The sequence below is a fragment of the Diceros bicornis genome, chromosome 18 (assembly GCF_020826845.1).
Source record: "Diceros bicornis minor isolate mBicDic1 chromosome 18, mDicBic1.mat.cur, whole genome shotgun sequence".
NCBI classification, from domain to species: Eukaryota; Metazoa; Chordata; class Mammalia; order Perissodactyla; family Rhinocerotidae; genus Diceros; species Diceros bicornis.
The window spans coordinates 53,950,512-53,966,774 of NC_080757.1; the positions used below are offsets into that span (position 1 = coordinate 53,950,512).

The 16,263-nt window shown below is 43.7% G+C and overlaps 1 protein-coding gene across 1 annotated transcript; it reads left to right on the top strand.

Moving 5' to 3' along the window:
• Positions 1-425: 425 nt before the first annotated feature.
• SSTR2 (somatostatin receptor 2) lies at positions 426-2,188 on the top strand. Its single transcript, XM_058559431.1, has one exon. The coding sequence runs from the start codon at positions 508-510 to the stop codon at positions 1,615-1,617; it is 1,110 nt and encodes a 369-aa protein (XP_058415414.1). The 5' UTR covers positions 426-507; the 3' UTR covers positions 1,618-2,188.
• Positions 2,189-16,263: the final 14,075 nt, after the last annotated feature.

Here is a 16,263-nt window from a genome sequence, read left to right on the forward strand (position 1 = left end):
AAGCAGTCAACAAGTCAGCATAGATTTCCTCACGGGGAAAAGGCCAAGAATGCCAGTGTCAGAGCCTTCTGAGGTCAGGGGCTGGACTTCCCCAAGCTCTGCCTTTTTACCGTTTGGACCAGTCAACTTCTTACAAATCAAAGTACGTTTTTTGCAGCCACAGCCATCTCCCACATGTGCATCACCAAAGATGACAAGGTAAACTATGATGACTTAACCCAAACCCTTCCCCACTATTGGAAAAAAACTGAAAAAGTCTGCACACTGATGAGAATTGGCTGGTAGCTCCAACGTTGATGTGGAAAGATACACTTTTCCATTGAAGAGTATGTGTGAGAGAGTAAACCAGAAACATGGAAAGCTGGTGAAAGCTTAAGTAGCCTCTGACTGATGAGCCTCTTCCTTTTTTCTTGCAGATGTCACAGTGGATCCTTTGCCTCCAAGACCCATTAAGGTGAGATTAAGATCTTTGGCTGGTTGGAACTAGCCTAAGACTGCAAGGCAGCCATGGATATGGCATATGAACTACTCAATGGGAGCCATGCATGGCTTTCCTCTTCATTTGACCTCAATGGCTCCTTGGCAGCTGCCAACAGCTCAAACCAGACAGAGCCATACTATGATCTGACCAGCAATGCAGTCCTCACGTTCATATATTTTGTGGTCTGTATCATTGGGTTGTGTGGCAACACGCTTGTCATTTATGTCATCCTCCGCTATGCCAAGATGAAGACCATCACCAACATTTACATTCTCAACCTGGCCATCGCAGATGAGCTTTTCATGCTGGGTCTGCCCTTCCTGGCCATGCAGGTGGCTCTGGTCCACTGGCCCTTTGGCAAGGCCATTTGCCGGGTAGTCATGACTGTGGATGGCATCAATCAGTTCACCAGCATTTTCTGCTTGACAGTCATGAGCGTTGACCGCTACCTGGCTGTGGTCCACCCTATCAAGTCGGCCAAGTGGAGGAGACCCCGGACAGCCAAGATGATCAATGTGGCTGTGTGGGGAGTCTCTCTGCTGGTCATCTTGCCTATCATGATATATGCTGGGCTTCGGAGCAACCAGTGGGGGAGAAGCAGCTGTACCATCAACTGGCCAGGTGAATCTGGGGCATGGTACACTGGGTTCATTATCTACACCTTCATCTTGGGGTTCTTGGTGCCCCTCACCATCATTTGTCTTTGCTACTTGTTCATTATCATCAAAGTGAAATCCTCTGGAATCCGAGTGGGTTCCTCTAAGAGGAAAAAGTCTGAGAAGAAGGTGACCCGGATGGTGTCTATAGTGGTGGCTGTCTTCATTTTCTGCTGGCTCCCCTTCTACATATTCAATGTCTCTTCGGTCTCTGTGGCCATCAGTCCCACTCCAGCCCTTAAAGGCATGTTTGACTTTGTAGTGGTCCTCACCTACGCTAATAGCTGTGCCAACCCTATCCTGTATGCCTTCTTGTCTGACAACTTCAAGAAGAGCTTCCAGAATGTCCTCTGCTTGGTCAAGGTGAGCGGCACAGATGACGGGGAACGGAGTGACAGTAAGCAGGACAAATCCCGACTGAATGAGACCACGGAGACCCAGAGGACCCTCCTCAATGGAGACCTCCAGACCAGTATCTGAACTGCCTGAAAAATAAATAAATAAAACACCAAGCTCTGCCAACTGGCAGTGTGCTCCCCACCCTCACCTCCTTCCTTCCTCCCACCCATCACACCTGGCTTCTAGAATAGGGAATTGCTCAGCATGAGTCCAATTCAAAGAACAGTGTTTGAGTCAGCTTGTCTGAGTGAACGATAATGTATTAAATTGATTACCTCTCCCTGAAAGTGAAGATTTAAAGGCAGGCAGACAATTCAAAGTCTGGAGAAGTGGAGATCATGCCTGGATATGACCTTTAGAAATGCTGAAGCTCAAGAAAAATAGAAAACTATATCTCTGTGTTTGTGTGTTTAAAACCCAGTATGTAATGTTGTGGTCTTACACTTATACTTCTATATTCCTATTTGTACAGTCACTACCTATGTTTCCTGTGCTCAAGTACACAAGTAGCAAATTCAAGTGTGCATAGTAGAGGTGGACGTTTATTACAATATGGTACCTGCAGAAATGGACATACCATGAAGCCAATAAAGTTTAAGCTTCAGGGATCTCTCCTACTTGGGCAATATGTTCACATGGCCATACGTTTTTGTAAGACATTGTAAAAGTAAGATATTTTTGTATTCTTTTTCTTAGAGAGGATTCCTTAAATTGTATAAGCTTCCAGCCTCACAAAACCTGCATCTGCCCCTGGGTATTTGCTTCATTAATTTCAGGCAAGTTAGATGAAAGTAAAAAGGGAGAGGGAGAAGACATTTGAGGACACAGAACATAAATTCATGTGTTTTCTCTTCTTAGATATAATCAAAGAATTATTCATTTGTCCAAAAGGACTTAAATGGTTGTGGTCATTGACCATTGTGTTTTCAAGACAGGCCTGTTTTTGTTATAAGATTGCATTTTTTTCTTCTCAAATTGCTTTAATTTTTCTTTGGGAGCCATGGAAGGGGAGAGGGGGTGGAAATCACTGAACTGAAAGGCAAAAAATGGACTGTAATTCTTGTGGGGAAACTATTTTATTCTCCCCACCACGAAAATGAATAAGAACGAAGCAAAATTACACCTTTATAAGAAACCATGAAATTACTTTTTTTTTAACGCCAGACATGGCTTCCTAATGAAAGAAAATGGAAATGTAATTCAACAGCTCCTCAAAGGGGTTTTTTAAGGACTTGATACAAAGCTGGGCACTAAGAAAATCACAATGCATACTAAAGACCTGAGGATATTGCTCCTAAAACATAATCACATGCACCAAACAATAAATATGTAGCATGTAGGGGGTGCGTGGGTGTGAGCGTTGGCAAGAGTCCCATCCCTCACAGGTATGCCCACACCACCTTCCTCACCCATCGCATACACATTAAACATTGACCTTTAATGCCACGGACTCTATGAGCTATTCCTCAAGCACTGTCATAGACAGGTACTTCACAGCATCAGTGACGTTTTTCTGTCTGTCCCCAAAATTATAGATGGGCTTGTATACAAGTGATAGGAAATGTTACCCATTTCATTCACTGATCACAATTTCCAGGGTATGAACAAATATACACTCAAGTGTTTGTAAGGATGCCATCATCTCTGGGTTTATGCAAAAGCCTCACTCTTCTTGTCTCACATACAGATTTTACCATATTTAAAAATGAGGTTTCCTCTTCCGGCTCCCTAAGCAAGAGCTGTTTGACAGTCAGAATGACTAAGAACTCCACCTGTGGCTATTGTTGTTAATATGCTGCCTTTATTCTATCTGTCTATATAATTCGTGCCACCTCATTCCCAAAAGTACTTACTGTGGCCTAGAAAAAGATATTCAATGAGATTTATGACAGATAAATAAATCCGTGCAAAAATAAAAAGAGGTGCAATTATAAGATGAGACTATAGGGAAAATTGTTACACAAAAATGCGTGCAGTAAAATCCCACACCATTGCTAAGGAAAGTTCAGCTCAAGTTCAGCTCAGGACTTCCTAGCAGCCACAACTAATGGAGAGTGACTCCTCCTCCTCCTCCTTCTTCATAAAAACATGGACAGATTTGGAAGGAACTGCTTTAAACCCAACTTTACCATTATTATAATATGAGATGTTCCCGAGTCTTTGAATAAATGCTGATTTTTACTCAGGGAAGTGATTCCAAGGGACCAAGAATTGGCAGAAATAAATTCAAGGCAGATAGACTAATTCTATAGCACTTACGCCCCTGTAATCAAAGAAACTGCCTCCAAGGAGGCTGAGGTCCAAGCAGCCACCCAAAGTCTCAAAACGAAATGCATACCCAGGTACATGGTGGGTACTCATCAGCAGGATGATCATTCTAAGGCTAAAAGATGAGGGCTTTGAGTTGGATGCTACAAGTCTGTCCAAATAAGCAGTCAGGTTTCTACTATATGAAAGGATGTTCTCCACTTTTTGAAATATCTCCTTCTAGGATGACTTGCTCTCTGGTTGTTTCTTTTATCCAAAAGAGGGAATAAACATTTTAATTTAAATGTTAACACAATTTTAATTCTAAAATTTAATCTTAGCCTCAATTCAGCATTTAATTATGAAGATAAACCTGCTGGATGCTGGGAGAGAATAAACAGTAATGTACGCCATTGATTTTAGGATATCTGATCATTTGGACTATGCAAGCTACTACTGAGCTTCCATTAGCATGGGTAGTTAAGAGCTGATTAAACCTAAGTGGATTTAGTGAGAAAGGTATCAGGAGAGATAGTATGATGTTGTGGCCTGTGTGGAACGATGTTAACTTGTGCTTTGGTAATAGAGAGTTGAGTAATATTGGACATAGAGTTGAAACTTTGGTGGGGTTCATGCCATAGCTTGGGAGAGTCTAAGAAGACACAAGGAGAAGGACACTGGATGATGGAAGGACACTGCATTTACTTCTTTTGCTTGTTTTTTTGAAGAAGAAACAAAGGAGGAGGAGGAGGAGGAGGAGGAGTCACCCTCCATTAGTTGTGGCTGCTAGGAAGTCCTGAGCTGAACTTGATCTGACCTTCCCTTTAGTAATGGTGTGGGATTTTACTGCATGCATTTTTGTATAACAGCTTTCCTTATAGCCTCATCTTATAATTGCACCTCTTTTTATTTTTGCATGGATTTATTTATTTATCATAAATGGTATGCTGAGAAGAAAATGTGGGCTGGCGGATGGGACTTCCAGAGCCGGCAGTGACCTGGAGTCTATTTGCTTACACAGATTTAACCTCCTCTCCATGACGGAACACAAGTGTTGATTGCTGAAGCTTTCAGCCCCAGCTGCCCTAGATAGGAGCACCATGCTGGAAAAGTGTACAGTCGGTCATTGAGAGAGGTAGGAAGTAAATGGCTGTCGAGATACATGCTCCTAATCAGCTCCAAATGCGACCGTTCAATCAAGACAGTAAAGTCACAACGGAAGGCAGAAATGAACTTTGGCCTTGTTGAAGAGAGGTGGCAAGAAAACCATCAAGGCCTCCATATATGGTTGGGAGGGACCGATTAGTGTTTCTGAAACGTGTGTCATCGTAAAAATCATAATAGTTGGCAATCCAAGCATTTGAGCTTATAAGTAATAACTTATAATCAGTCACTTGTCTAATCCACATTTTTGCCAGATTCAAAAACACCGAATTTCCAATTAAATGTTCTATCAGAGCAAACCTTCACCTAAGTGGTTGTTTGCTTCTAATATGTGAATTTCTGGGAATATTTTCATAGGCAGAGTCTCTCATTTTTTTTTCTAGCAGCTCATCTGGAAAGTAGGCACCAGGGACTGTATTCTACTTACAGGTGAAAAGCTTTTGTATCTTTGTTACCATTGGGATTGAGAATAACAGCTCAAGGACAAGCTTTCCCACCTTCCACCCCCACTGCCACTTTCAATGACTGCCCACCCCTTCCTTTAAATCAGCTGTGACAGAACACAGGCTGATCATCCGGTTTTCTCCTTTAGATGTGTCAGGTTGTATGTATCTGGCCTGTGCTTAAAAACTGAGCTAAATATTAACCAAGACTTAGCCAAGCTGAATACAAAACATTATTGATTCTCCTAAGATTAAAAGTGAGTATAATGTCCTTAAATAAAATGCTGTGGCTTTATTACTGGGCTCGGTGAACGTCTGCCTCCTGTTGGACAAAGATTTTAAACCTGAGAGAGCTGATGGCACAGAGACTCAACTTCAGGTGGGTAGAGAGGGAGTTTATTCGGAGAAGTGGAGAGGCTTCATTTTTTCATCTCTCTCTTCTTTCCTGGCATTTATTGAAGGGACAGATCAGGGGGAGAAAAGGACTTCTTTGCCAGGATAATGGTGTCTGGTTGGGAGAGGTGGCTGGCTCACTTCTGATCCTGATCCTGCTAGGACTAGAAGCAGAAAAGGAATGTACTGGTTAGAGATAGAATTGCCCCATGCTTTTAGAAAACCCTGTTGAGGAACACGATGCAAGGTCCACTTAAAAGGAAATCTAAAACGGCTTCCCACAGCCTTGCCCACTCTAATTATTCAGTGACTGGCGCCTCTAATTGCTTAAGCAATAGACAAGGTCCCCTTGCAGTAGCAGTCACTGAAGAGAGAAAGAAGGGCATGCTTTGGCCTACCAAATAAGACTGTTTTAGCTCTGGACACAGAAGGAAACACAGTTGTCCTAGGTCCTCACAAAGAATAGATTACAAAGTGGCCAGTGCGGGGACCCTGTGGGAAAATTGCTCGTCTCAAAAAAGGAAAACCCATGATCAGTTCTACAGGACTACCCGTAAACTCACCAGGCTCTGCGAAGGAGCAGCAATGCTGCCCCTGGGCAGTGCTGCCACCACCTGACAGATGGCTGGGGTATCAGTTCTTGGGAGGGTTCCCATCCCCAGGTGAGGGAATAGGGTCACCACAGAGTGAGCTGATATTGTTTCTCATGGGTATTATTTTCTAACAAGGAACCCAAATGGTTCTTGTGTAACATAACCAAGGCTTAGTTGTTTTCTTAACATTAACCAGCATCCCTTCTCAGGAGACGTGGACAGTCTTCTAAGGCTTGCAAGTTCACCTCAGCTTATACTTTTGCTACATTTTGTGCTCTCGGACACACACACACTTGATGCAATGCACACGAGACACAACAGAGCACATGCACACACGTGACACACATGCATGTGAAGGGCATGTTCAAGTGTGTGCATATGATATGCATGCACATACACGTGACACACACGCACACACGTAATACACATTCTATAGCTTTCAGGCAAGACTTCCAATGCAGAGATTCTCCAAGGCTTTCCACAGAACGAGATAACTATAATTTGGCCAATTCATTTGAAGTCTAGGGATGTTAAGTCACGTTTTTTCTAGATAGGGGAGGGGGACACTGTGCATGAGCTAGTTTTTCACTGAGAGGATTCTGTGCCAGATCACAGACTGCATGCCTAGCCCCAGCCAGCTGGCCCTGCAATAACAGGCCATCTCAAATTTTTTAAAAAATAAAGTTTGCAAAAAGGTGTGAACGGTTTACTACAATCATCTGCACTAGTCAACCGACTTAAAGGACACATTCTGCTAACAGCAATACTTGAGCATAACAAAAACAATACAATTTCTTTGCAGAAAATCCACTCAAAATAATTCTCAAATTGATTCTCATCAAGAACAACATCGTAACAGACGTTTCTTCCTCTGTGCTTCTTAATACAAATCTGAAGTTGAACACTTCCGGGGAAGCTGAGATGCTCAGCCACCACGAAAACGAATTGCCATTCTCTTCCTCAGCCGTGAGCGCACCTCCACAAAAGAGTCTCTTAAGCATAAAAGAAGTCCTCCCCTTGTCCACTGTCCCACTCCAGTCCACTGCCATGGCTGGGGACATCTACATCAGCTCATCTTGTTTGCTTTCTAAGTCCCTGACAGTATGTGATGAAGGAGAAAGTGTTGTTATATTCTTCTTTGATGAACAGAAGTCTGATCTCCAGGGTTCATTCCTAAGATTAATTAATGTTAGCTTAGTCCCAGCCGCACTGCCAACTCGCAGGCTAGACGCTCGCAGAGCAAAGGCTCAGACTGCATAAAGACTCACTTTGTTTGGCTTCAGCTTAAATGCTTTTTGGCAGATTAAAATTGTCTCCAAAATATCTCTTCCAAACCCCCAGGTGGACGAGTGCTGTCTTATTTATCGCAGGCTTGCTCTAGGAGGCATCAGACACAGATGTCTCCTTCTCCTCTGCACCTTCATGCCACCACCTTTCAACCTTTCCTCTCCACCTTTCAACTTCTCCTAGTCCCAAAGGCTTGTCAACTGGAAGGTGGCAGAATAGCATCCTCAGCCACGCCGCGTGTGGCCTCTGCTGGGGGCTGTCTTTGCAGCCAAGGAAACCCATTCCTCCTCGACCTTAAATGGAACATTTCTAGTCCAACTGAGCAGACACAAAATCTGGTTTGCCATCAGCAACATGGTTCTGGGCTGTTGGTTGATATGGAAAAGGATATTAAGAGGGTTTGGGATTTCCAGGCTTCCTTTATGGCTTCCAGGACCCATAAAGTAAATCCTAATTGCTGGAGAAGAACCAAAGGGAAACAATGGAGTGGCAGGTCGTGTCAGCAGTAAAGCCTGTCATCAGAGGTTGGCTTCACCTTAAAGAGGGCCAAAGTCATCGGAGGTCCAGGTACTTTGGGTAGAGTCAAGACAAGGGGACGGGCTGCTGTTGAGCAAAGAGTCTTACATGTTTGAAATTTAGCCTGTCAGAGTTAATTTCTTTTAACTATATCCTCCATCTTTCTTTCAAAACAGTGTTCTCTAATACTTATTTTGAAAATTTAAAAATGCCTTTTCTTTTTGAGAATTCTATAATGATCACCTTCAAACAATTAGAAGGACACAATTAGTTTTCATAAAATGAGGTTGGGAACTGATTTGAAACGAAACAGTCAGCGGAGGCGTTTAATCCTACGGGTAGATGAGCCAGAGCCAGGCCTCCTTCTGTGTTTCCATCTCTCCCTCCCTTTGGTCATTGCACGGCCTCGGACAGAAGCAGTTTAATACATAGTTGAGCAGGAGAAAAGGTTCCTCGTCAGAACAACCAACTAACGAGGACTGGTTTCCCATCTGTTTGGAGGAGGAAATCAGCCAGACTAGCCAGACAATGAAGTGCCACGAGTAGCCACCAAGCTCACCTTATTTGATCGGGAGCAAACGTAACAGGAGACAGTTCAACTACCAAGAATGATTTGAAAGTTTTTCCCCAAGAAAAGGGTCCATTCACGTTTCCAGCAGCCTGCAGACCATCTTGACAGGAAAGAACAGAGTGCAGAGTGTATGGAGTTGACTTTTAGAACGCGTTTAAAGATAGTTGAACCTGTAAGGTGCATTTTTCCTAAAGTCTACTTACTCCTGATTCCATAGTTAATCTATCCATCACCCTCCAGCTGTCACTCACCAACAAACAACAGCGGGTTTTTACAAACAGTAGATCAATCATTACCAAAGGAGACTGAAAACTCTTCACACACAGGCTCTCACACTGCATTTCACTCCCCCTTCTGCTCTTTTGACTGATGCTGACACGGTCACTGCCCCACTTTCTGAAGGTGCCGGCGATAGTGAAATGCAAGCTTTTGGGCTCGTTTCCACCCCTGTCTTTGAAGGCTTAATAGAGTTTTCTTTCTCCTTCCATGCTCTATGGATACGAGGAAACCTGCCTGGGACATCCAAAAAAGCCTTCAGCAGCCCCCACTGCAAAAACAGTTTCAATACATGATGTAATTGATGGTTTTAATATGTCAAGAAGAGGCGTGCACATAAGCTAGATATTTTTATTATTCTTACAGTATTTTGAATGTGGTTATTCTTGCTAACATGTCATTCCTGCATGTCTAGTATTTTGGTGAAATAGCTAAATTTGCTGTTGCTTTCAAATAAGCTGTAACTGCCTTTGTAATTGTGTGTGTTTCTCTGTCAGATAAATTTACCTCTATCTTTGCTGTTATAATTGATTGTATATACTAGAAAGCAAGAAGCAAACATTTCTTTTTAGTGACTTTATGTTTTTTTTACTTGCAAGTGTACTGTTTTATGAACTACCTTCACATGAAATCTTATTCTCAATTGAAGGGACTCAGACTGAAGTCTGTTCATTAGGCCAGCTATGTGAAGTCACCTCTGTTCCCAGCTGCCTCTGAAAAAGACCCCACATGTCAAGAAAAGTGGGCCTAGTCCTAGGTGACATAACCCACGCTGTCCAGGTTTCCCAAAACACTGAACTGGAAACTTTAGAATTTTACAATTTATTTTAAACTCTAAGCCAAACGAAAAGCCTACAAAATCTTTTCTAGATGTCTTAGCAATCATTTGTCTGGAAGCAAAAGGAAAAAAAAAGCTTAAAAATAGATAACCACTGGTGAATCCCATTTTGTCCACGGGCTGATTTTTAATGGCCCTATCTGATGTCTTCCAGATTTTGTAGCTTAATTTAAAAAGCATGGATAACTCATTGTAAAGCAAATGATGAAAGGGTGCCCTAAAAATGCTGTAAAGGCAGGCCAGGTCTTGCTGATAGCAAAACTGATGATAGAGAGACGTCAGGAGTTTTAAAATCAGGTCAAAGAACACAACTTTTGTCATCTTCTCATCTTCCTTTCACTCAAAATCAAAACGTAACAAAAATTTCCAGCTGCTTAAAATAGAGTTTTAACTACAAATTAGACTGCTAAAATCAGAAAAGAAAATTAGCTAAGTTTCTGAGTGCTCATGATGTACCAAGCCCTGTTCTAAGCACTTGATATGGGACACCTCATTCAATTCCCACAAGAGCTCTGCAGGAGGTCCTGCTCTGACACCCATTCTACAGATGAGGAAACTGAGGCTTAGCATACTTGTGTCACTTGCCCAGAACCTGCCTTCTTAACCCCTTTGTTAAGAATTGTACTTCTACCTGTGGGATGTGTGACCTGGAGCGAGCGCCTGACATTCCCGAGCCCACGCTTCCTTGTCTGCAAAACAGGGGTAACACCTCCTATCTTACAGGACTGTGTAAAGACTGGAGGAAAGAAAATATTTTAAATAATTGATCTCCTTATTACTGGGCATGTAGAGGGGCCCAGTAAATATTAGGTTCCCCTCACCTTTAATCATAGCAAAACCAGAAACATTTTGGTTGGTAAACAACAAACCATTTTCCAAATTGGCTAACATTAAACTCTGGCTTCTACGCCATTAGGAAGCTTAGCTGGCACTAACAAAACCAGATATCTGATGCAAGTCAGGTGCAGAAAAGTAAACGCATTATGTGTCTGCCCCATAAGGTGTTACACGATTTCTATCTACACACAATGTTCCTTTCTGGCCAGAGGACTTTCCTCCTCTGCTAAGCCTAACTAAACTGTGGTCTCCACGAGAATGGTCCAGGGATGTAACTTCTCACCTCCCTGAACAGAGCCTCATATTACTGAAGCATTCTAGAAATTTACCAGTTCACAGCACGTTACAAATTGCTGAGGTAGTTCTTTGTTCTTCCTCCAGTGTGAGACAGTGGTTGTCCTGAGGCCTGGTGCTAACCAGAGGAAGAGGATCACGCCGTTAATCCCGGGTCTATAACCATCTGTATTGCTCTCAGGTCCAGCTGGAAACAGATGGCACACTCAAAGGGGTTTAACTGAAACGAATGTAATGAAGGAGCTGTGTACAGAGGTGTGGGGCGGCGTAAGGGAATCAGCAAGAGGTCGATGAGGAGACTAGCTAAAGGTGGAAGCCCTTACCAGCCCTAGAGCCGAAGGGGCCAGGGTAGGGATGATTTTGTGAGAGCCCAGAGAGAGCTGAAACCATGAGGAAGGTAAGACTTGACAGGAGCTGTGGTCATAAAGTAATTCAGCCACAGCCAGAAGCACAGTGGATCCCTTTTTGATCTCTTCCCATGGCTGAACTCAACCAGGGCCAGAGGGCAAGAGAGCCAAATGAGACAGTCCACAGAAGCCAGCCCCCAGGGAGGAGCACAGAGTGGACAGGGTGGTGGGAGGAGGCACGTGGAAAATCACTAGCATGCTAATGCAAGAGATATCCCCCCATCTCAGAACCCCAGCACTCTCAAGGCTGCCCCTGGTCTACTGGAATAGCTGGAGTCAGTTCATTAAAACTTCCGCCAAGGAACAGCCATAACTGAGGGGCCCTTGGGGCCTTCCATTGTTAGAAGCGCTCTCTAAATCCTAAGAGGATCGACTAGATTTTCAGAAAATAACCATTGGATGGCTTGGGATCTGCAAAAAGGATGGAAGGTTAAGAGTTCCACCCACTCACATAGTATTCTGAGGGGTCAACTCCCGAAGATTCCACCCTGCTTTGGGCTCTGACAGAGCAGAATACAGCTTATGGTCTCCCTTTGCAAGAACTCATCCACACAACTTTTCAAATTCGAAGGTCAAGTAGTATATGCTCCCCCTCCCCCCACCTATATCAAAAGCATATCAAAAACTGACCTGGCTATTCAATTCATTTTAGTCAAATGGTTGCATTTTCCCCCAAACTATATTTCCAAAAGACCCAAAGTGTAAATTTTCTCGTGTCTAAGGATTCAGAGTCTTTTATCATCCAGCCTTGGGCCAAGCAGGGTTGATGCTTCTGGTTTACCTGGTAGAACTTAAACAAAACACAACAAAAACAAACTTCACAAGCCAGTAAAGTAGAGCTTAGTAGAGCTTCCTGCAAGCATACCTCCTCCTGATACTCTGCAGCTTCCTCGGAGAGCTGATTGCCCGAGATTTGAACTCTAAATGTTTTAAGCCATCTTTAGCTGATATGTATAATTTTAGGTTGTGTGAAGCCCAGGCTGGGGCGTGATCCTGCCAATGGCTCATCCCCAGGAAAGGTGGATTTGAAAACTGCTTCCTCCCAAGCTAGTTCTCCTGTTATGCTGTCTCCATGAGGAAAATATCCCACCAGACCTTTATCATTACAGCTGAATATTCTCAGATGGCAGCTACGGGTACCTGGGAAGCCATTGTACTTCTCTAAGTAAGGCGAGGGCAGCATTACGGTAATACAATAGCTTCTCTTATAGATCTCTGTCCTCAAGTTGAAGACATTCAACCAGTTTGGCAGTGACCACCTCCCCTTGAACTTATGCTCGGCCTCAGCGTTGCTGCCCTGGAATATCAACGTGTGTGAATACACTCATGCACAGCCCAGAAGCAGCGAGATAAGGGAATAAGAAGGTTAAAATGGACGGGAGTTCTTTCTAATGCTGTAACATTCAAAAGTCCAAAGAATTCACATAATTTGGGGGAGAGGGGAGGGTGGATCAGAATATGAATTAATTCAACATTTCTGAAATTAGAGTAAATCTGATCATTTTCTTTCTTTCATAGGAATTCTAAGGTAAAGTGTACTTTGAATATTTACAGATTTGTTAGCATTCCAATAAATTATTTTATTACAAAGTTAAATTATTATTCATGCACTCAACAAATATCGAGTGTCTACTGTGTGCCAGACGTTGTTCTAGAAGCTGTGAATTTGGCGAGACAAAAGACAGACCAGATCTCTGCTCCTTGTTGTAGGGGAGACACTCAAACAAGTACACAAATAAATGAATACGTAATTGCAATATAGTGACAGATGCTATGATGAAAATACACAGACAGTAAAGAGTGGTAGCTGAGGTCATAGGCTCCAGAGCCAGACAGCCTGGTTTGTATCTCAGCTCTGCTACTTCCTCGATGATTTGGGGCAAATTATATAGTCTCCCTTGGCCCCAGTTTCCTCCTGGATAAAGTGGAGACAAGAACAAGGTCTAGTTCAGAGGGTTTTTTGTGAGAATTGAACGAGGCAGTTCCTATTCAGAGTTTATAACAGTGGCTGACGTAGCGTGAGCCCTTGATAAATATTAGCTTCTCCTACCTTAGACTGGGGTGGCCCAGGCAGGCTTCTCAGAGGAGGCGACTGCCATGTGAAGATCTGGCAAAAGAAACAGCCAGAGTGAAGGCCTTAGAAATGAGTGAGCCAAGCCTTGTTTATGAAACAGAAAGAAGACCAGTGAGGCTAGAGCAGAGGGAGAGAGGAGGAAGAAGAGGGAGATGGATGGGCGAGGTCATGCAGAGTCTTGGAGGTCTTCCACAGGAGTTTGTGTCTCCTCCAAGGGAGGGGAAGCCACTGGAGGTTTGAAGCAGGGGATGCTTCACACTCTTGAGGATTCAGCTTGCTTTGGTGGTGAGGAGAGTGACTAAAGGGGACAAGAGCAGACACGGGGAATTAGGAGGTAACTCGAGTGGTTCAGATGAGAAGCTGATGACTCGGACTGGGGTGGTGACAGTGGAGATGGAAAAGGACAGGGATATATTTTGGATCAGGGGTCAGTAAACCATGGTCCATGGACCAAAACTGACCCTTTGCCTGTTTTTGTAAATGAAGTGTTACTGGAATACAGCCACGCCCATTTATTTACTACTGCCTATTGCTGATTTCGTGCTACTGTGGCCTCGCTGAATAGTTGTAATGGAGAGCACAGGGCCTGCAAAGCCCATTGACTATCTGGCTCTTTACAGCAAAAGTTCATCAACCCCTGTTTTGGAGGAAGAGTCTATAGGACTTGTAAATGGAGCGGGTGTGGATGGTGAGAGAGAGGGATCAAGGATTATTCCTGGGTTTCAGCCAAGAATAACTGGGTGGTTCCATTTCCTGTGATAGGCGTGACTTGCAGGAGAGTATAGGATGGGTCTCAGGAAGAGAGTTATTATTTTGGACGTGTTAAGTTTGAGATGTTTCTTAGACATCCGAGTGGAGATTCTAAGGAGGCAGCTGGAGGTATAATCCAGGAGCTCGTGGCTGGAGTACAAATGTAGGAGTCATCTGCAAACATCTGTTCCTTTCTCTCCATTTCCACCGCCATCACAATTCCCACCTGAACCACTTGTAGTGCCCTCTAACTCTTATGGCCACAGGGCAGGATGGGGTAGCCTAGACAGGGAAAGAAGACCAAGAGGGGACCATAGCCAAAGCTTGAGCCTGGGCCCACCCAACATTGAGAGGTCAAGCAAGGAAGAAGAGCCAGAAAAAATGATTGAGAAGAAGTGGCTAGTGAGGTAGGAGGGAAGCCCCTGGAGCATGCCACAGAAGTCAAGAGGAAACTGTGTCAATGAGGGGCAGATCAACCAAGCCAAATGCTGCTGAAAGGTCCAGAAACTGAGAAGTTACTACTGACAAGTTGACAAGATGGAAAGGGAGGCCTTCTGGTGGGTGGAGTGGTGATGCAAGGAGCCCTAATGGGTGGAGTTGAGGAAGAGGATGGGCGGTGACTTGTGGAGAGAGCAATTACCAAAGGCCTAGATGTTTCATTGAGATGAGGAGAGGAGAAATGAGCAGGGGCTAGAAGGAGACATGTAGACAAAGATGGGAGACACTAGAGAATATATTTAAGACAGTGGGAATGATCCAACTGAGAGGGAGAAAACTATGTAGGAGAGAGAAGGAAGTGAGGCCTTTGAGAGGTGGGAAGGGTGAGATTCAGAGGTCAAGTGGAGAGGCCAAAGGACCAGGAATGCTTTGTTCTTTGCAACAAGAGAGAAGGCAGAAGGTGTGAGTATATATTCAAGCAGGTTTGTAGCTATAGCGATTTAATATGAGGACTTGCCTGTCTGATTACATCTGTTTTCTCCATACATATGAGAAAGCTCATCATATGGAACGGGTGGGGGAGGGGAAGAGACAATGTAGGAGACTTGAAAAGAAGCGAGAGCTGGTTACAGAATCGTTGACTTTTAATCAAATATCTTTTGTATTCTTCGTAGCACCCCCCAGCAGAATTTGCTAACATAGTAAGTGCTCAATTACACACTAGTTAAGGACAAAGAGTTTGGAGTGTGAGCCTTGCTATCACCTTTTGTAGTTAAGGTGTTGAGAACGTGTGTAGCCCAGCTGTCCAGGCTCCCTCCATCAGGTGTGATGCCTACCTGGCTGTTTGTTGAAGGCAGAGTCTCAGGTATCTGCAAACAGTTAAGTCAAATACCCGTCCCTTCTACTACAAATGTCACCTCCAGTAGACACAGGCTGATAAACACTGCCATAAAGATAAGATGTCAAGACGACTGCATTAGGCTCTCTTTATCCCATTGGCATCTCAGCCAAGAGTAAACACCAAATGTCTGAATCCCACTGGGCAGCAGTGTGGAATCCAGCCTTCTGCCCAGGCCCTGACACTCCTTTTATTGACATAGTCTGTCCTTTACCAGGTCAAATTTCCCTTTCCTTTCTTCGCTCTCTGTTAATTTGTTGTCATATTCCTCTCTTTTATCTTTTTTTCTTCTTTCTTGCTTTCTCCCTTTCCGTTCCTTCTAACTTAGCCAGAGTTAAATTTCTTATTTTAATTTTCCTGGGTAATTTTGTCTCTTCCATTTATTATCTCTTCTCTGGGTGTGCCCAGTCCCCAGTCCATCCTAACTCTGTGAGAGAAGAGCCCTCCCTCCAACATCATCAGGATACAGATAGAAGATTCAGCAGATTCACTCTTCAGCTTGAATACAGGCCAAAAATACAGCCACCTGGCATGAAAGAACAGGTATTGAAACAAGGCAGTGAAGTGTGATACGGGTGTGAACCGTCTTACTGCTTTGTGTATTTCAACTATTAGGCAATCGAGGGTAAAAGACCCTTTGGCCTTTTCCAATGCATCCTTTGAGTAGACGCTTTGTGATTACGTGACATATACGCATGACA

Bases quoted from the DNA above. Each gene is read 5' to 3' on its own strand.
- SSTR2 (XM_058559431.1), top strand. From the start codon at position 508: ATGGATATGGCATATGAACTACTCAATGGGAGCCATGCATGGCTTTCC.